At 36.5% G+C, this 21337-nt stretch overlaps 1 protein-coding gene across 2 annotated transcripts in view; it reads left to right on the top strand.

Moving 5' to 3' along the window:
• The window catches only part of LOC131068472 (uncharacterized), a 42071-nt gene extending 21200 nt beyond the window's left edge, over positions 1-20871 (top strand). Inside the window, exons 2-7 of one of the 2 annotated variants that reach the window (XM_058003662.2) lie at positions 2240-2329; positions 2684-2838; positions 19471-19591; positions 20018-20137; positions 20298-20320; positions 20515-20871. In XM_058003662.2, coding sequence (XP_057859645.1) covers positions 2240-2329; positions 2684-2838; positions 19471-19591; positions 20018-20137; positions 20298-20320; positions 20515-20767 — 762 coding nt within the window. In that variant the 3' untranslated portion in view covers positions 20768-20871. Of the gene's footprint in view, positions 1-2239; positions 2330-2683; positions 2839-19470; positions 19592-20017; positions 20138-20249; positions 20321-20514 lie in introns of both variants that reach the window. The other variant, XM_058003655.2, reaches the window with a different exon arrangement.
• Positions 20872-21337: the final 466 nt, after the last annotated feature.

Here is a 21337-nt window from a genome sequence, read left to right as displayed (position 1 = left end):
AATCTCAGCCATTGATCTTCTTTTGATCCGAGCCATTCATTGTATTTGAGGATGCTATAGAAGCCCTCACTCATTTCATTTTTAAAGAGTTAGAGATAGAGAGACAAAAGTTAGGAAATTGGAGAGAAATAAGTTTAATTTTGTTAGTAGCAAATTTGAGTAGTGAAGAGAGAAAGTTGAACAATTGTTGTTTATTTGGCTATGAGATCAATGAAATATTGAAGTTATGGTGTTTTGTTGCAATCCTTGTGGCTATCTTCATGGTTGTTTATCTTCTTGAATCACTCTTAGTAGAAATATCATTTAGATTTTAAGTTTGAAGGACGAATGTTGTGCTTGATCTTTGATAAGACTCACATTCCAAACTACTAGCTTCTTACTGATTGTAGGAATGCCTTGTGTGGTCAACTGGAAACATTGAAATTGATTGAGAGTTCAATTATCATTGGAAGTATTGGTACGTATCTCCCTGATAGTATCTATCTCCTTGGTGATTTGAAAATTGTTGAATACCCTTAGAAGATCGCACCAATTCCAGTGGAGTTGTAATCCTTTGGTGATACTGAAATTGGTAGAATCTTATCAAGACCAGCCTTCATCAAGTCATTCTTAGGATTAGTTTAAGTATCTCTTCCTTGAAACCCCTTATCTGTTGATCTTTTTGAAAATCTGTTAGTATTAGGAAAATCCTGTTCCCTCATTTGGAAAGATAGTAACACGGACAAGCTTTCTTTGAAAGTATGTAAGGCCCCTTGAAGAAACAGCAAACACAACGACCACTAGTGCTTATCCGCGAGTAGAGATCCTACAAAGCAGAACCTTGAAGTCCTTCCGATTGATCCTTTTTGCGATATTTTCAGCATTCGGAGACTTTACTCAAGAGAGGATAAGATACCTTTGGGTATTTTATTCTGTGTTTGGTCGTGTACAAAATACACATCAACACATAGCCATTGTGACCTGTTCAAGGGTTTGAGGATTGCTGCCCAAGGAATCTTTATTAGCTGTCAATCACACTGATCTTCAACTGTGATAACCATTACCAGCGATTTGACAAGGGTTCACTAGATTGGTATGATCTTTTTACAAATCTTAATTTGGGATGTTTAGAAGAGTATATTGAAATTGGGCGATTTTTCTGAATGAAACTTTGTATTGAAAATAACAAATATTGCATGTCTGCAAACAAAAATTACAACTGCCTGTAGTTAATGATATATATGGAATAAATTATCATATTGGGTTAGCCTCTATTTCATGTGTGTGTTTGTTATCAAAACCATGCAAGAATTGTGATGGTAAAAAAAGTAGCAAATAACCAAAAATAGGTTAATAGATTTGTGAGTTGGTTTCTACTCTGACAACATACACTCTTCTTTTAATAGCCATTACGTCATGCCCACAGCTTCCACAAAGTTATTTGTTTTGATGCCAAAACTTTCAGCAAGCCAAAAAGCCAACTCTCAATCTGTGACCTTGATAGATGCCTTTAAATCCAGAGGGGCCTGGGTTGCCTCTAGGGGCACCATCTATGTTTACCTTTAGCCATTCTCTTGGGACAGGGGTCCATATGGTTGCAAGATTACTGTTTTTGTCAACCTCATAATTAGAGTAGCTAGTTGGGTATTTGAAACAAGGAAGAAAAGTACAATAAACTGTTCAAATAGAATAATAGTTAGCTTCACATGGGAGTTCATGAATGGGTAGATTATGTCCAGTAGAGAAGGAAGACATTTGACTTCATTGTGATTTATAACAAGGGTTTTTCATCACACTGATTGACAAAATTTGAATATTGGGATATAAACATTCACTGGAAATCCTTTTGGTCGTCTTTATCTGCATCTTGGAATGTTCTCTTGTTTATTAAAAGAGCATGATTAGAAGTCATCTAGATATGTAAAAGTCATTTGTTATTTCAAAATAAAGATGAACAATACAATAGGGTTCAATAAGAATCTCCTTGAGTTTTTTTTTAAATTTTGGAAAGCTACCAGTGAGTACAAAATTAAATCTTTGCCACCAACTTTGGCAAAATTGAATGTAAATGTGCAACTGCAAATAAAATTGGTTCTGCTTTCTGTGAATTAATCAAGAAGAGGATGGTGCCTGTAAATGTAATCAAATAAAACATTTTCTAAATCATGGTGCCTGTCAATTTTTGCCATGTCTTTGGTAAAGCCTGATATAATTATGAATGATGAACTTGAGATTTTTTATATCCCTTTTTCATTGGCAGGATGCACTTGTTGAATTGTCAGAGCATGGAATTGTAATAATTGTAGAAGAACGGGGTTGCCTTCAAGCAAAGGTTTATTTCAGGAAAGAGGTACAATATTATTATTGTGACTGGTTAAACATTTTAATATTTCTTTTAAGAAGAAAATATTATGTGTTGATCTAGAATATTATTTCAGTCTTTTGGAAGGTTAGAATAGTGTCGTTCCTCCTGTTTGAATCCGTTGATTCAGTATTTCATGCCCTTATTATGTTTTAGAAAATAGTAGGAAGCAATTCTTTTTAAGTGCTTCTTATAAGAATATGGTTCACTACATTATAGATAGTGAGATTTAAATGTATTTTATTGAATACCGTGTATCCATGCAACATTAAAGAGCAGATATTTTTCTGTAATAATAATTCTAATTTGCACAGGTAACCTTGTCAACCTGAAATCTTGCAGCTCTTTCGCACATATAGTTACAATGCTGAAGTACGACCACGGTTTGGAGTGGGCTTGGGCCTTTTGGTTGATTGCTTGAATACCTTTACATTGTCTGGTGGGACCACAGCACTTGAACTTCGTTATCCTGGTCCTGACATGCAATTACTTTTCAGGTATTTTAGATTATTCTAGAAATGTCAAATGTGATTTTAGTTTAGACTGATTCATGATGTTCTTGTTATCTCTGTTACAATATTGAGTGTCATGCATTCTCTAAGAATTTATTGGGAGGATTTACAGTATATGTGTTCCATACAAGCCAGAAGACAGAATTTGTTAGTTGCTGTTGGCTCCAAATTTTTTGTAAGTCTAATACTTGAAGTGACTTTGATTCAAAGTATTTTCTATTGAGCTCAAGTCATCAAACAGAGCTCTTCAAATTTCAAATAAAAATTCCAAACAGAATATGAGAAAGAAAACACTGTGATTTCAGATCTAGGTTGCTTTAAACAAGGAAACAATTAAAGGTGAGGATAGTAGCGAACTCTAAAAAATGAGGCCTTTTTGATTTTGATTAGACTCATCATTATTACATTACACGAATAAGATATCTGACTGCACATGAGTCAATGATTATGGATTAAAAGTTAAAACAATTAATAACTACTAAGCTATAGCCTATATTATTTATAAAGTAGGTTTTAATTTCTCAGAAAATAATTATAAAGTCCAAGGGGTTGAGATCAAGTGGTTAAAGCATTGAGTTTTCATCAGGAAGATCTATGTTCGAATCCCCAAAGTGACATCTAAGGTGGAATTCTAAGTGGTGGCTCTTGTTCTTCCATTGTTTGGCTTCTTGTAGGGATTTCTAAGTTGTTGCATGTAAGGAGTTGAGTATTGTTTTGCTTGTAAGAAGCTAAGTATTTATATCAGTTGGCTTAAATGTTCATTTGATCTATATTTGTAGAATATAAAAAATATCGTTAAAAAAAAAAAACTATAAGTGAGATGCTCAATAATATCAAGATCAAGCCCATAAGCATACACTTCATCGAATCTAGATTGATCATGCTCAGGATTGTACTAGGTCTATTTGTGAACTAGATTTGGTGATTTTGGTGCTGCAAAAGATATTATGAAACTCCTAGAACACAAATTTTTTGGTATATGAAGAACAAAAAACACAAAATTCAAGTCAGCATCTTTGGGATCTACACACATCTTTTCTACCTATAATGACTATTCACCATTGTTTATGAGAGATATGGTCAATGCTAAATATTTTAACTTCTCAAATCACAAAGGATGGGAGAAGAACCATTATTAGCATCAAAATGTAAATCCAAATGTGACTGAAAGGTAGAGCCTATTCAATTTAATAAAAAAATCCTACCTAAGGTGTGGCGATCTCTAGACCTATTCTCCTCTAGGGTTTTTGTCATTTTGAAACCTCGTCAGCCCTTGATCCTATCAACATGGAGCTTCTGAAACCATAGCTCGCTCCCAAAGCTGGTAAATATGCCCATTCAACCTCCTCTTTAGACTCCTACTTTGCTTAACATGTATTTTTTGTCCCTAAACTGGATGAGGTGCGATTGGTTAAAGTTCCTCTAGATAATGTCGACCACACAATATTGAATCTCTTTGCTAATGCACTAGTTGACTGTTTTATTGGGCTTTGGTCAAACCCTCTCTCTAGAAAAGTGAATTTACAATGCCTAGGTTCCAAAATCTTCTCTTTTGAGCTTTTCCTGTGTGGACGAGGCTATTTTGTGATTATTTTCGCCATCAATGAAGAACAAGATTTTGTCTCTTAGAGAGGACTGTGGTTTATGGGTTCCAATCCCCTCTTCTTTTGCCATTAGTTTAGTGTATGCAATTCAACTTAACAAAAGAAAGGCTGGTTTCCTTTGCTAAATGATCTCAATGGACACTAAACTAAGATTAACTAGTCCTTGTGGTTGAGGAGACTAACTTGTTATTCTATCAGGATGAATAAATTATCTAGTTAATCTTAATGTGTTTTAACCTTGAAAGATTGTAGCTTTCTAAACAAGATAAAACATTACAAAGGAAATAAACTCTTTGTAATGTCCCTTTCTAGGATATTTCTAAATTTTGCCTTAAACGATAATCCTTACTCAAAATGATAATGGCTTTGTCAAACATTATGAATTTATTATAATATTCAGATCAATTGTTCATGACATAATTCTGAAAATCAATCATATCTTGAAATTCTTTGGAAATGCTTTCAAATCTGCTAAATCAGAGGTCTTCGTCCTTAACTCAGCAGTGACAAGATTAAGGGTTTTGTCCTTAACTTGCCAAGAGTATTTAAGGGTTTTCGTCCTTAAAACTCTTAGTTCACCTTAGAGGGTTTTCGTCCTCCTTGATCAAGATTTGGGTTTTCGTACAAAACTGATAAGAGAAATAAGGTTTTTTTGTCCTTAAAACTCTTATGAACTTTGGAGGGGTTTTATCCCTCTTATTTACAAGTCACTTCCTCAAATTGAAAATTGAATGCTTAATTTCTTGAAGGATTGATGAGTGATGCTTGAACGATCCCTCTTTCCAAGGAAATGATCTCCCTTTTATATCTTTTTATTGAGGGATTCATTAACCTTTATACAATAACTGCCCTTTGAATGAGTTACAACCCTTCATTCTTAACCGTTGTCAATCATGGTAAGTTTTAGTTTAAATATATTTAAATGCTTTTGTATTAGGAATCGCTGCCCTTTTTATTAAATCCCGATCACCTAGAATAGCATTCGTAAAAGCTGTGATATTGGTATTTTATAAAGGCTGTGACTTGGTGGAGGCATGACACTTGCTGTTTTACAGAAATGGAATTACATTTTCCAATTCCACGTGCACTTATAGCACATAAGTGAGTTTTCACTCAACTATATGAACTCCTGAATTGGACCTTGTTGTGACCACATCACACATCGCCCCATCAAGATGGGGACCCCTCTTTTTTCTTAGGATTTTGCCTTCTCTAGGAGTAGTCTCTCTATGCTCTTTTCTAGTAAATGGAGTGGAGTAGGTCATCAAGTGTTGCAAGATTGATTTGTAGATGGAGGACTTGAGGATTGAACAAACCAAGCAAAGTCAGGTGAAAAAGCTAAGTGAAGAGTCATTCATAAGGTTGCGTACCTTGCTGAGGTCCTAGAGCGAAAATTTCACCAAGGACATGTACCTTCCAAAGGTCACAGAGCGAATTTCCTCCATATGTGTTCTTAAGGGTCGAATTGATGATGCTTTCATATGGGAAGATTGGAAAACTTCAGGTCAAAACCAACCAAGTGAAAGAAAATTTTGAAGTCATGTACCTTCCGAAGGATCCAGAGCGAATTTTTTTGATGTACCTTGCAAAGGACATAGAGCGAATTTCTTCACAAGGACATGTACCTTTCCAAGGGTCCAAAGCGAATTTTTGCCAAGATGTGTACCTTACAAGGGATCAAGAGCGAATTTATCCAAATGAAGATCTAGAGTGAATTTTTGAAGTCTTGGAGAGGTTTTAGAGCGAATTTTTTAATCAAGATTATGTCCTTGCTAAGGTCCTAGAGTGAATTTCATTTCTAAGTCATGGGAATTTCGTTTCTAAGTCATGTCCTTGCTAAGGTCCTAGAGCGAATTTCATCTCCAAGTCATGTACCTTGCTAAGGTCCAAGAGCGATTTTTTTTATCAATCCATGTACCTCCCAAAGGTCCAAGAGCTAATTCATCAAAGGCAAGCATTTTTGGTGCCAAAATTCCATTTAAAATTCGAATTGCTAAAAGGGAAAGCTATAATGTGTTAAGTCGGCCAGCATTAAGGAAGGCAATTTATTATTTTGTTTTTGTTAAAACAAGTCGGCCTTATACCAAAGAGACACATCCTTTGCCCTAAGCGCATATATAAGGAAGGTAAATTAATCATTTTAATCATCAATTCAAAACACTTTCTTTTCTCCATCAGCAGCAGGTCAGCGAATTCCATCAGAATATTGGCGAACCTCATCAAGCAATAGCGAATTTCATCAGCATAAAGGGCGAATTTCATCATTAGAGTTGCAGGTCTGATCTTTTGGAACAGGCAAATTCATCATTTAAGCATCAAGAAGCAGCAAATTTTCTCAGCAAAGAAGCCTATCAGATAGCGAATTCATCTTGAAACAACCCAGTTTTGCCTTTAGATGTTAGAATTGCATTCCAAACAGCGAATTTATTAATTAGTATCAGTCCTTTGTTTGAAAAGAAATCATCAAAATCAGAGGTAAGGACTGCATTTAAGATCAAAAATCAGGTCTGATTAGAGGCAGAAAATCATAATTCATTCAAGTTAGGATGCATGTGAAGAGTTAGATCAGTCTTATTAAGCATTTGATTAGAATCATTAGAGTGTAGGACTGGTTTAAATCAGTATTTCATCTTCATTTCAAGGTTTTGCAAGCCTAAAGTCAATAATTTTCATAACCTTGTCAAGACCCTAACTTGAACATCTTTAATAGGTGAATGATGGCAGCGCCCAAGGCAAGTGGATCTACCTCCCGATAGGCTCTCATCAAAGAAGATCAAAAGAACGATGACTTGGAGACTAAAATCACATCCCGGTGGAGCAACATTGGAGATACAAACCTTGGGAACTTCAATGTGAAGAAGTTTCGTGAGACACCATATATTGGCAAACCATCACCTATAGCCAAGTGGATAATAGAAAACGGCTTTATCAAGGCAGCCGATTTCCCTTGTGCAGTTAGATGTCATGAACTAATGATTGAGTGTGCCAAACACTATGATTCACACTCAAGGACAATTGTGGCCGAGGATGGAACCTTTCTTGCTTACCTATCAGAAACAGCTATAAGTGAAGCTTTCCACCTACTAGAACAAAGGGACATGATCTATAGAAGCTTGGAAGGAGCTAAATCAATTTATGAAGATGATCCCGATGCATGCCTTGTAGTCATCAATAGGGATTGATTGCAAAAGAGTAGACCTCGCCTGAATAAGATATCTAATGGGTCACACCGAATTCACTTCCAAGAAGAATTTAGGGATTTGATCACCATGCTTAGCCTAGTTATAGGCGCTTCTCAAGCCTTTTGTTTTGATAAATGGATGTTCTTCTTCATACAAATAATCATCCAAGGGAAAGGAATGATCAATTGGGCAAGAATCATTAGTAATAGCCTAGATGTATAACTGAGAAGGTTAGTTCCCACCAAGTCATTCCACATGAGCTCATATGTCATATATTCTCTAGCAAGGAATTATGAATATGCGGGACTACCACATAGAGGCAGAGTCGGAAGGAGGCCTAGCGAGATAAGGGTTTGTGATTCCTATGAAATATTGCATCACCCACCTAAACAACACTATAGAACAGTCAATGATACTTTCACTATGCACATCACTAGGACTCTACAAGGTGGAATCCATCAGAGATTGTCTTTGGAGGTACAAGCACTTGTCAAACAATATGGTGCATGGTTCATTCAATTTCCCAAATTCACATACATAAGGGTCCAAGGATGTCCTTCCCCTCCTTATATGTTGCCACGTTATCCAATAGTCAGGATAGTACTACTTGAAGTGGCAAGACAATTGTTATCATGTACCAAGTCATTAAGGTACAAACATGGAGGTGTCATCACTAATTCCATTTCATTTGGGAATTCAAAAGAAGTTTATCCTTTCCTTCAAATAGCTGAAAGTGCCGAGCAAGAGTTATCTCTCTATTTGTTTACACCATTTGCTTCTAGAGATAACTTTGATCCCTATGGCAATATAGAAGAAATGGCTGGAAGAAAGCATAAACATGTGTTTCAAGTAGAAGACTTTTGGATGAATGCTCAAGATGACTTGGAGATAAAGAAGAAGATGCACTCCCGGCTGCCTCTTGATCTCATCAAGAAATGTAAAATTTATAGAGTGGCTGATCAAGCACAAGATAGTGGTAGATATATCCAATCTACCTATGAGATGGAAGATAAAGGAATAAAGATTAATTGGGATGAAAAGGAAGTCACGGATTTGAGGGAATTGATGAATCAAGTCCTAACTTGCACACGCAGATGGGTAGATATTCAGCATCAGAAATTGAAGGAGCAAGATGTAACAATGACATTCAATTTGGAGACAAGGACAAAAGAAGAAGAAAGGGCAAGTGTAAGTGAGAGCACTTCTCATTCTAAAGGATCGAAGAGGAAGAATGAACAAAGAAAGAAAGAGACATCCAAGAAGAAACAAAAGACAAATTCTGATCAGCCTCCTAGTGCTTCTTCTAGGCATGAGAGAGAAATAAATCAAGGCAAGGATCTAAGGATAGATGAAAGTGTGATCCATGAAGTCGATGAATCAATGGAGTCTACAATACAAAACGACAGGAGTGATAGACAAGATAAAGGAAAAATGCCACAAGAATCATCAAATCCAACCCTTCATATCCAGATTTGTGATGATGAGGAACAAGGAGATAATAATGAAGCAACTTCCCCTCCCAGAAATGAGCCATTGCCCGAAGAAGTGCAAGTAAAAGAAGGAAGATCTTTTATCCCCGACTGGCTCAAGGAAAGACTTGCCAAGGAGGTAATAGCGGAAGAAGAAGAACAAGCATTTGATTTGGAGTCTTCTAAATGGACCTCAAGAAATCATTGAAAAGAAGAAAGCTTCAAAGATGTCTAAAGTAATAAGAGACGATATAGGCTCTAGGAAGATACAGATTGCTACTTTGGTAGTAGATAAGTATGAGGATTGGATTATAGCAGATGAATATGATTTGGAGACATTTGACTTAGGTCCACTTACTTCTGAGCAAGCCATGGATGAAGCAACCGATTCAGTGAAGGCGGTCAATGAGAAGCTAAAGGCTGAAATAGAGAAGAACAAAAGGTGCTATTTCCATCAATTAAAGGAACCACTAAGGCAACATGACCCAACAATCACACCTCCACTAATGCTTCTTGGTAAACCATATGGAGAAGATAGCAAACTCAGCACAACTTCTAGATGCATTGGTCAATAAATCTTTCACAATGGGTAATGAGTTTGTGAGAAATATGATGAAAATATTTGGTAGAGCCATTCATGTTCTTGAGATAGTTCATAACCTCATGGTGACAGTTGATGCCTTCACTCATGCTAAAGATGTCACCATCCCAGTATTGCAAGCAATAAGGAAAGCACCTAGACATATACTGACACAAGAAGGGGTAATTAGAAAGGAAGCAAATCCTAATCTATTATAGTGGTCGACTTTGCTTCAAATGAAGAAACTCCTTTTTGAAGACGTTAGCAACAAATGTAATCAAGTTGAAGATACCATCCATCCTATTCATGACAAGGTAATTGAGGTGATGTGCGTCATTCTTGACAAAAAACAGAAATTGAAATAGATGTGGACATTCAAGAATTGGAGGACGGGATAAAAGTCATCTTTCAAGGAGAAGGTGGACTGATCACAAAACAACAGTTGGATCATATGTATACCTCTATGTTCCTTATTGATAAGACAAAGAACTCGAGCATGGATGGGAGATAACACTTCTTGCAGCCTTTGATGAAGTAATCCACCTAGAAGAACGAATGAAGAATCTACGTGAGATTCCAATTTCTGAAGTTGAAAGTATGACATCCAGATTCATTGAATATGCCAGAAATGAAAAGGAGAAAGGGAACAAGGTTCTAGAAGAAAGTTTGTTATGATCCCACTTGGCATTTCATTTTCCTATTGGAGGGTGCTTCCTCGATTTTTGTGTCGGCACATGCTATCTTCTCATTGGTTGATTCATGATGATGATTATCTTGATGGGGTTTTGTTGTGACGTATTCACACATCGCCCCATTGCAAATGGGGACCCCTGTTTTTTGCTCTCTAGGGTTTGTTTTCTGGGTCTTCTAGGTTTTAGTTTGTTAGCTTTTGCATGGTGAGTGCTGTCAGGAGGATCATTGGATAGCAGGCTCTGCTTGAGCTAGGGTGAGTCAGTTGATGCTCCAAGTTAAGGGCATTTTTCAAGGTCTTCCTTAGGCTTGGTTTTGCTGGTGGTGTCCCGTTTGAGTTCGAGGAAGTCAGTGAGTGGTAGAGCAAATTTGGCTAAGGAATGGAAGGAATAAATCAAAGATATAGCCGAGGACAAAGTCAAGCCAATGTGAAGGTGAATTGAGCTTAGAAAGGTGAATTTCGCTCTTGACCCTTCCAAAGGGTCTAGAGCGAAATTCTTGAAAGCTCTCATTTTTACTTGGCTAAAGGCAGGATCTTGATGGGGATGTGGAAGAAGGGTCTTTGTTTGCCTCTCAAAGAGAATTGGAGTTCAAAAGGTCAAGAATCAAGCTCAAATCTTGATTTTCGCTCCTGACCCTTCCAAAGGGTCCAGAGCGAAAATCTTTGTAGCCTACATTTCCTTCCCAATTTTGGCTAAGTGTTGGTTTCTAAGGCATGTTTGAGGATGAATTGATATGTTTTTGCCTGGAGATGGAGTTGATTGATTTTTAAGAACAAGATGTTGGCCTAAAGGAGAATTTCGCTCCTGACCCTTCCAAAGGGTCCAGAGCGAAATTCATCATAAACTTCATTTACTACCTTGTTTGAGCTTGAAACCTTGTTCCTACTGTGGAAAATGATCTAATTCTGCCTTATGAGGTGGTTTGAAGTTTGAAAAATGAGCAATCTAGCCTGGAATGAGATTTTCGCTCCTGACCCTTCCAAAGGGTCTATAGCGAAAATCTTCTTAAAGCTCATTTCCTCCTAAGTTTGGCTAATTTTTGATTTGCAGGGTATCTTGGAAGGAAGGTTGGATATTCTTGTTGCCTTTGAAAGGTTTGAAAGCATTGAAAAATGAAGGGTTGGACTAAAAAGGAAATTTCGCTCCTGACCCTTCCAAAGGGTCCAAAGCGAAATTCCTAAAAACTCATATTTTTGCATTGAAGAAGGTCGAGTTCTTGGTCTTTTATGGCATGAATGGAAGAGAAATAACTTGTTTTTGCTTCTTGAGGTTGTTTTGAATTGAAAAAAATGAAGAATCTATCCCAAGTCAAGATTTTCGCTCTTGACCCTTCCAAAGGGTCCAAAGCTAAAATCTCTCTAAGAGGCATTTCTTTCCTTGTTTGGCCAAATCTTGATGTCCAAGGCATGATGAGAAGAAGAATGAACATGATCTAGCCTTTGAGAGTGTTTGGAAGTTATGAAAATAAGGGATTTTAGCTAGGAAAGGAAATTTCGCTCCTGACCCTCCCAAAGGGTCCAGAGCGAAATTCCTTATAAGCCTACCTTTTGACCTTTCTTGGACATGAAACCTTGTTCCTAGGGCAATGAAAGATGAAATTCTACCTTGCAAAGAAGTTTCAAGTTGAAAAAATGATGATATTTGGTCAAGAATGAGAATTTCGCTCCTGACCCTTCCAAAGGGTCCAGAGCGAATTTTCTCAAAACTTCTCTTTGCTATCAATTTTTTGCTAGATTAAGTGTGCGATAAGGTAAAATCAAGGAGAAGTTGCCCCTAAGAGTGACTTTAAGCTGCTAGAAACCATGAAAGATGAAGGAATTGAGCCTAAAAGTGATTTTCGCTCCTGACCCTTCCAAAGGGTCCAGAGCGAAAGTCCTAAAAACCATCTTTTCTTCCAAAATTTGAGCAAAGTTAAACTTGGACAAGGGTGAGAGAAGTCATTTGGATTGCCTTAGAATGGATTTTGGTCGCCAAAGAATGCAAATTTTGAAGCCAAATGAGAATTTCGCTCCTGACCCTTCCAAAGGGTCCAGAGCGAAATTCTTAAGATCATCCCTTTTTCCTTGCAAATCAAGTCAAGATTTTGATTTTATGACCTAGAGAGGAGTGAGGCAAGGTGTTCTAAGTCTTGGAGGTAATTTGAAGTTGAAAGGATGGAGAAATAGCCCTAAAACAAGATTTTCGCTCCTGACCCTTCCAAAGGGTCCAGAGCGAAAATCCCAAAATCTACCTATTCCTTTCAAATTTTTGCTAAGCTATGCCTAGACCAAGGTAAAAGATGCCCTTGTGATTGTCCTTGAGTTGATGGTTGTCTCCAGAAATGATGATTTTAGGTCAGAGGAGGAAAATCGCTCCTGACACTTCCAAAGGGTTCAGGGCGAAAATCCTTCAATCACCTATTTTGCCTTGCAAAATCAAGTTAAACTTAGGCTGGATGAAAGAAGAGAAGCATTTCCTTGCCTTGTGAGGTGGATTGAAGTTGAAATGATGAAGAAGTGAACTACAAGCAAGAAATTCGCTCCTGACCCTTCCAAAGGGTCCAGAGCGAAAAACACTAAAACCATCCTTTTCTCCAAATTTTGTGCTAAGTCAGGTCTATACTAGGGTGAGAGAAGCTATTTAGAATGCCTTGGAAAGATGTTTCACCTTCAAAAATGTGAATTTTGAGCTAAAAAGTGAATTTCGCTCCTGACCCTTCCAAAGGGTCCAGAGCGAAATTCATCAAAGTCACTATTTCCTCTTTGTGTCAAGAAAAGATTTTGATACCTATGGCATGGTTGAGGCTGGAGTGAGATATTCTTGCCTTGTAGGGTGAATTGAAGTAAAGGAAGTGTAAAATAAAGCCTAAAGAAGGAATTTTGCTTCTGACCCTTCCAAAGGGTCCAAAGCGAAATTCTCATTATCACCTAATTTGCCCATGTTAGAAGCTAAAAGGATGGATCCCTAGACTTTGTTGGACTAAAACAAGCATATGCTCACCTTCTGGAGGATTTTGGAGTGAAAAAATGGGGTAATTGAGGCCTAATCAAGAAAATCGCTCCTGACCCTTCCAAAGGGTCTAGGGCGAAATCCTTAGGGAAGCCTATTCTTCACCTTGTTTCGGCCAGGCAAAGTGCTGGTTGTGAGGTAATGTTGAAAAGAGGTCTAAATTGGCCAGGAATGTAAATTTCGCTCCTGACCCTTCTAGAGGGTCCAGGGCGAAATTCTTATAGGGTCTGTCCCTTGGAAAGAGTCTTGAACTAACTTCATTTTAATATCTTTTGTTGATGATTTAAGGAAGAAAATGCTATGTTAGAATAAATATATTATGTGTCCTTAATCATCTTTTGGTTTGTCTTGCAGTTGAAAGAAGACCAGGCCAAGACAAGGACGACCTTCTCCAGTCTAGCATCATCAAGGATGACATCTTCCAGTCCAGCGTTCCAAGGAAAGGTACACCAACCATCCTGCACATTGAAGACAAAGGAGGTTAAAGCAAGGGTTCGTTGAAGAGGCAGACAGTTTCAGAAGAGTTAATTAAAGTTAGCTTCTCAGCATCATCAAATTGAATATCTACCAAGTTGCAAGTGTCAGACAAGGTGGCATCCCAGTCATCACTCCTCTAGTCGGATTGGTCCACCTCAGCGTGTCCAGATTCAATGTACCTGACTCATCAAAGATGGCACAAACTTCGATGTACCTACCCCGGTTATCCATTGGTCAAATATCCCAGAGAGGACATGTGTCCAAATAATGCAATTTTTTCATTGGCCAGAATTGAGTTTGTTGTAACAAACCCTAATTAGGGTTTTCATTGTAAAATCTCAGCCATTTATCTCAAGTTGATCAGAGCCATCGAATTGTATTAAGGGCGCTATATAAGCCTTGGCTCCTCATTTGTAAAGGCTAATAATAGTTAGTCAGTAGTTAGAAAGTGAATGGTTAGCTAATAGAGAATAGTTAGTAAATAGTTGATAGTCGGTGAATAAGTAGTAGAGTAGCAATTAGAGTAGACTGGGAAGAGAAGACAAGACATTGTTGCCTTAATTGTAAAGACTTCTTGTTCATTGAAGATATGGTGAAATATGTCGTTTTGTTGCAATATGCATGGTCTCTTGTTGAATCTTCATTTTAGATGATAGATAATTAAATTGAATGAAAGAAGTCGTCGAATGCACCTGTGTGGAACTGTCTAATCCATACCACTAGCCTCTTACTGATTGTAAGTGTGCCCTGCGTGGTCAACTGGCATAAAATGAGCTTAATCTCAAGTCGTTACACGTCTATTGTTCATGCATTAACTTGAATGATGATTAGTATCTGAAGGTGTCCGATTTGAATATATTTGAAGCATCCCCCAGAAGATCGCACTGAGTTGGTGTTGAATTGTTCAACTTGATGGTGAGACCCAGCCCAGTAGGACTCCACCTAGTCATTCATCCATCTTCTCGCATTCTAGGTAGTAGAGTAGACTTCGTGAACCCTGCATCTTTTGCCATTTGTTTGTCTTCCAGTTAGTTAATAGGATCTGCGATTCCAGCAAATCAGACGTTCAGGTCATCGAGTGTAAGTCCCCTTGTGATTCCAGCAAAATCACATCATACCACAAAGAGCTTATCCACGAGTAGAGATCCTACATAACAGGGACCTTGAAGCTTCTCCGATTGATCCTTCTGCGATATCTTCAGCATTCGGGAGCTTTATTCAAGAGAGGATAAGGTACCTTTAGGTATTTTATTCTGTGTTTGGTCGTGTACAAAATACACATCAACAGGTTTTCATTTGTATCAAACCCTAATTAGGGTTTAGGTGGCAAAATCTTGGCCCTTGATCTTCATTTGATCTTGGCCCTTCATTGTATTTGGGAGTCTTATATAAACTCCGCTCATTTCATTTGTAATGGTTAATAGCAATAGCAATAAAATAGAAGAGAATATACAAGAGAGTAATAGTGTTAGAATAGTGACAAGAGAAAGACTTGAAGAATTGTTGTTGTTTGGCTATTGGATCAATAAAACATTGAAGTTATGGTGTTTTTGCTCAATCCTTGAAGCTTATTGCATGGTTCTTTTATCTTCTCAAGTCAATCTTTTGATGTTAGTTTAAACATCAGATTAAATGATGGAATGCTGCACTTGATATATATTGTGAAGCTCGTTATCCATACCACTAGCTTTCTTGCTGATTGTAAGCAAACCTTGTGTGGTCAACTGAAACTCTTAAAATTGTTTAAGTTCGATTATTGCTCAATCATTGATATGCATTCAACCAATGGTGTCTATGATCAGTAATGATTTGAAAATACCCAAACATCCTTAGAAGATTGCACTAGTTCTAGTGGAGTTGTTCATGTATGGCTATGCTACAACTAGTAGTGTCACTTGTGTCATTCTTCATTCATTCATTTATGATAGCTTAGAACTTCTCTAAACCCTCATCTTTTGCCATTTTTTGATAATTATTCAATAGTGTTAGGAAAGAACTTCATTGCATATCATTTGCAAACCACTTTATGAAATCTTTTCGAACCATAAATGCCCAAAGATGAAACAGCAATCACAACGACCAACGAAGCTTATCCACACGTAGTGATCCTACATGCATGGACCTTGGAGTCTTCTTGAATGATCCTTAAGCTTATCTTCAGCATCCGAGAGATTTTGTTCAAGAGAGGATAAGATACTTAAGGTATTTTATTCTGTGTTCGCATGTGCCTAAAAAACACATCAACAGACCCCACATTGATTACAATTATAAATAAAAGCCCCACCTCTTGAAGGTTGTCCGAGCATCATAACATATTTTTATAGAGGAATGCTTGATCATATTTAAATTGATTATTTCCTTGAAGGCTTGCTGAACTTGAACTAGTAGTCATTCGTCATTCCAAATAGACTGACGTTATAGGAAATTACAAAATTTTAAATTAAAAAAAATACAACCCTACAATATGTATAAACCAATAAAAGTTCAAAACAAACCCCAAAAAACAATTTTGGAAAATCCTAAAACTTCTTTTATTTTAAAAAACAAAACTTGAAAAAATTCATAAAAGTACAATCAATAGATCAATAGATGTCCTTTTTGCAAACTAGATATGTCCCTTCGGCAGTTTTCAATCCTTCAAAAAGTACAATCAATCTTCCAAAATGCAAAAATAGCAAAACAAGAATGAGTTTGTGGGAAAATATGTTTGTTTTTGCAAACAAGAAATATAATGGACTTTTCTACGGTTGGGAGCACTTTTTAGGTTTAAATCTTTAAGAAATACTTTTTATTTTTGTTTGACAGTTTTTTCTTTTTTTTTTTTTAAATTTGCGCTTGGGGGCTGTAGGAGTGCACCTGGGGTGGTAGGGATGTGCCTTGTTTGCTCCTGATATGCTCCTGTCACCGGACTGGTTGGGTACGAGTTCGGGGCGATAGGGATGTGCCTTTTCTGCTCTTGACATGCTCCTGTTGCTGGACCTGTCGGGAATGAGACTGTGGCCTTTAAGGGGAGAACCTGATAACTCAGGCTTTGACTTCTCAGTATTATAGCATGAAGAAACGTTTTTTGCTCAAGAGGGCACCACCATACAAAGACCTTGAAGTTAGTGAAGGGTACAAGGGGGCATTCACTGTACTCTTCTCTGATATATATGTAGACACATAGTTGTGGGCGAGTTTGGGAAGTTTATATCTTCCATAGGTCACAGCCTTAACATCCTTCCAAACAAATACAAGAAGGGTGCTCATATGTGGTGGTACCTCCATGGCCAAGGATATGTTTACATACAATTGCTTGCCATGAAAGTTCTATTATGTTTATGCATTTTTAATTGTTTAACTCTTAATTTTTCTTGGCAACTATGATTCCAAATTTTGTATTGAATATGTTTCAAATCTCAATAGTGAGGGAGTTCCCCTTCAGCTTAGTGGAATTGAAGTATATACTTCTTTATGCACTTAGTTACAGTCAGCCTGTTGGTAGCGAAACAGGTAGAGGTCTTGACATATATGCATTCCAACCTATGGTTTGTCCCACACAGGCAAGTCAAGTACAAGAGGAGAAGACAAGGCATTGGGATGTAATGCTAGACGATTCTGACTTGGATGCTTTTGTTGCATGACTTTACTTGTTCGTGATTGAGGATGAGGGGCACTAGCTTGCTACACAGGACTTGCATTGTGCAGCTAGTGGGAGTAGCACTATTTGTTGCTTGTGGTTCCAAGTTTCTAATGAACCAATTGATGATGTTGAGTCTCTCAATAAAGAGTAAAATGATGATTTGAATTGATTTTCTATGTGCAGTTGCAGTAGCCAAACAATTTTGATTTATCTTTAACATTTGACATTGAATAATTAATTATCAGCTTTTTTTGTATTTAATTTTGTATATTTTGTGCAAATTATGGTTATCTCTGTTTATAAATATACATACATTTATAGATCACAGGTGAACACAGCCCTAATCCAGGTTGTAAATTAGTGAATTGCCAAATTGAAACCCAAACCCAAATTGACAACTTAAGGAAAAACATGCATGCATACACATCAATCACCTTTCTTATATGGAAGCTTATGGAAAATAGATGTGGTTGGCATCTCATTTCTCCCTATCTTAATAGATTAATTGCTTTGGTTATTCTAATCCATGGTAGCAAAAGTATTTTTTGACAATAATCCTGCAAACCGAAAGATAAAATTTAAAAAGAAAAAAACAGGATTTAATTGGGAAAAATCAAGACTCCAAAAATCAGGAAAAAAAGTGAAAAAACTGCTATTTTTTAAATTCAAAGGCAACGTAATTGCATATAAATAGAGAGTGAAGAGAAATGAGAGTTTAGATCGTCAATTTTTGAAATTTTTTTTTTTCATTAATTTCTAGATTGCTGATTACATTACCATAATACATAGTAATATGGTATGATAGTTCATTACTATAAATATATAGTAACATATTGCAAAGTTTCAACATTGAAGTACAAAATAACAAGAAATGGAGTGAGCCAATGACTCTTGTTGCCGTGAAGTATGCTATAGTAGATTCTTGCAGGTCTTAATGATGAGGCTCCTTGGGTAAATCCTCTTCTAGTTCGATCAATATATGTAGGGAGCTGATTTAAATCTTCATAAAGAATTGGCTTCTCATCATTTGATGTCAATTCATAATTTTGATCGATCTTGTCAAGGTCAATTGGCTAATCTTCCTTGACAATTATTGATATTGTACATTAATGACATACACACAATTTCAGCAACTAGGATTATGTAAAAAATACTTATCCCTAACCTTGATTGTTGGAAAATTTCAAAAAAATTTGAACCTGAAGGATGATTGCTCCATAAATTATTGGAGGTCTGATTCAATTAAAAATCCCATCCAAAATGCTCTGATTCCTGTTGAAAATGTTAACAAAATGCTTAGGTTCAACTTAAAATCCCATTCAAAATGCTCGGAAATTGCTCTGGTTAAGGTCAAAAACCTGCTGAATGAGAAAGCGAACAAAAAAAAATTGTGCATTTAAATGTAGAATGAATTACCCAAATTCACATAAAAATTGTCCAAGTTGTGAAAAGATCATTCCAGTTGCAAGTAATTGTGATTCATACGTTTAAATCACATTTTTATGACAATTAAATGACAAATAATTGGGAAAAAGAATCTCAGAGCATAATTTATTCAAAAAATTTGGTAAAAACTGGCAGAAAAAACTGTGCCCTATGACAAGTGCCGAAATGATTATTTTTTAAAAATTTTTGTAATTACATTTTACCCTATAAGTTCTGAGTTTCTTTCTTTACCTTGGACTTTCTGGACATTTCTAGGTTAGTAATGCTCAAGGAAGTACTAAAACAGGGTTCTAGTAACCATTAGTGATGAATGATTTGTGGTAAGAAAACTTATAGATGGTAGAATAGCTCTAATCTTTATGTTGACATATGCAGAGATCTCCCAACTTAACTTCAATTTACTATGCAAATCTCATGGCATCAGAACTGTTTTTATTCATTCTATCAGAGACATGAAAGGCCCTTATACTAGGCATATCAATAATGATTTCATGTTTCACTTTGTCAGTCTCCATAATCAAAAGAATAAACTGAAACTACTGTCATTTAATGTATAGGTCAAGTGATTTGCACAATGCCTCTATATATGCTGAAATCAGGACAAGGATTCCAGATACCATTCCTTGGGATTACAATGCAGAGAATATGGCTGGTGTGCCAGTAAGCTTTGCAGTTAAGGTAATGTTTGTCTGGACACAAACAAACTAGATAAGATCGTTGACCTAGATAATACTAGACTTCAAGATCAAAGAAATTTATGGACCATATATCTTGAAATTGGTGCAAGTGGATATCTGTACAAACTTCATAGTAATAATAAGTAGAGCACAGATAAGATTTATGAAGGAATCTATCGAATTTCTCTCAAAAGCTTATCAGAGTGGATTGTATAATAACTTTTGTGGGAGGCATGCAAAGGATACATCTGATTAAAGAAAACTTCCAATTACATCTGTCAAAGTTGTAATAAATCTGTAACAGTTTGCCTGTATGTGATTTTTTGGGAAAAGTTTAAATGTTGCTAGAACTCAGATGTATTATTTCTTTCTTTGAGAAAAAGGAAGATCATTTAAATTGCATTTTAATTCTGATGGTGTATTCCAGTCTGCTGTATTGAAAGAAGCGATTGATGACCTTGAATGGCCTGGCTCAAGCATTCAACTGTCTATAAATCCAGATCCTCCTGTAGTTACTTTTAAAGGTGAAGGTCATGGTGATTTGCAGGTACCAAATATAAAGTTTTAAGTTCTTAGTATCATAAGTAATTAACTCAGTTTTTAGTTTTACTTTCAAGATCCATGTACTGAGAATGTACTTTTGGGTTTCTATTTTACAGATTGATTTCTTTTATAATTCTCAACTTGATCTTTTCATTGCATTTCAGTGTGATCGCTATGTCTCATACAGGTAATAACCAGATAGACTGGGTAATGTCCTTATGTAGAAAACTAACTTGGTTACTTCTTGTTTGATATCATCCAATATTTCCTCACAACAGCTCACAAAATTTTAATGTTAAGAGCACTTTCTTCAGTGTGAATTTGGCACTGAAAAAATTAAAATCCCTTTAAATGATTTCTCTCAACAAGTTAATCCTGCAGGTACAAATATAAGTTTCTTCGCGCAACTACTGCAAATATTCCAACTGGCGTTTTAAAGGATAACAGGGGAAGCAAGCTAACAATTGGGACGAGTGGGCTCTTGAAGATTCAACATTTAGTATCTGTGCGTCCAGCACCTGGTCATTTGCAGCCTGGAGATTCTTGTGGCAATCAGCAGCAGCAGAATCGTATTTCATACATTGAATTTTTTGTGAAACCTGAAGAAGATGATGAAGAAACAAATGATTCTTAAACTGATAAACAAATTGTATATTAATAAACTAGAAAATTTTCTAGCAGGTTGCAGCAAGCAATTTATTGTATGCTTAAAGATATAGCAGCATGCTTTTTCTATAAGGAATTTCAAATTTGGGATGAAATGGTTTTTAACACCCTTTAGGTCTGTTGTGACCTTTTTCACACATCGCCCCATTGCAATTGGGGGCCCCTCTCTTTTTCCTGCTTTCTAGGGTTTTTGTTAGTGTTCCGTGGCCTTCCGCTTCAGTTTAGTCAAGCCTTGCTCAGTTTTGAACAATTCGAGTCCTAGAGATTGAAAGATAGTTTTTGCAAACCAAGTGATTCTAGAGTCAGGACACCGTCAAAGTGCCTAGAAAGGCCAAAGGACGAAGATCGCAATTGATTTGGACGAATTTGAACAACTTACTATTTTTAGAAAGTATGTTTTTTTGCTTTTTCCTATTTTTTAGGAAGTTTCCTTTTTGGCATTTTTAGCCCAATCCCCGGTATGGCTATTTTTAGAAAGTTTTCCCTATTTTTTAGGGATGTCTGTTTTTTGCTTTTTCGGAATGGGGACCTAGGGTTT

The sequence above is a fragment of the Cryptomeria japonica genome, chromosome 11 (assembly GCF_030272615.1).
Source record: "Cryptomeria japonica chromosome 11, Sugi_1.0, whole genome shotgun sequence".
In the NCBI taxonomy this organism is placed as follows: domain Eukaryota; kingdom Viridiplantae; phylum Streptophyta; class Pinopsida; order Cupressales; family Cupressaceae; genus Cryptomeria; species Cryptomeria japonica.
This window is presented reverse-complemented; position numbering and strand designations above follow the sequence as displayed.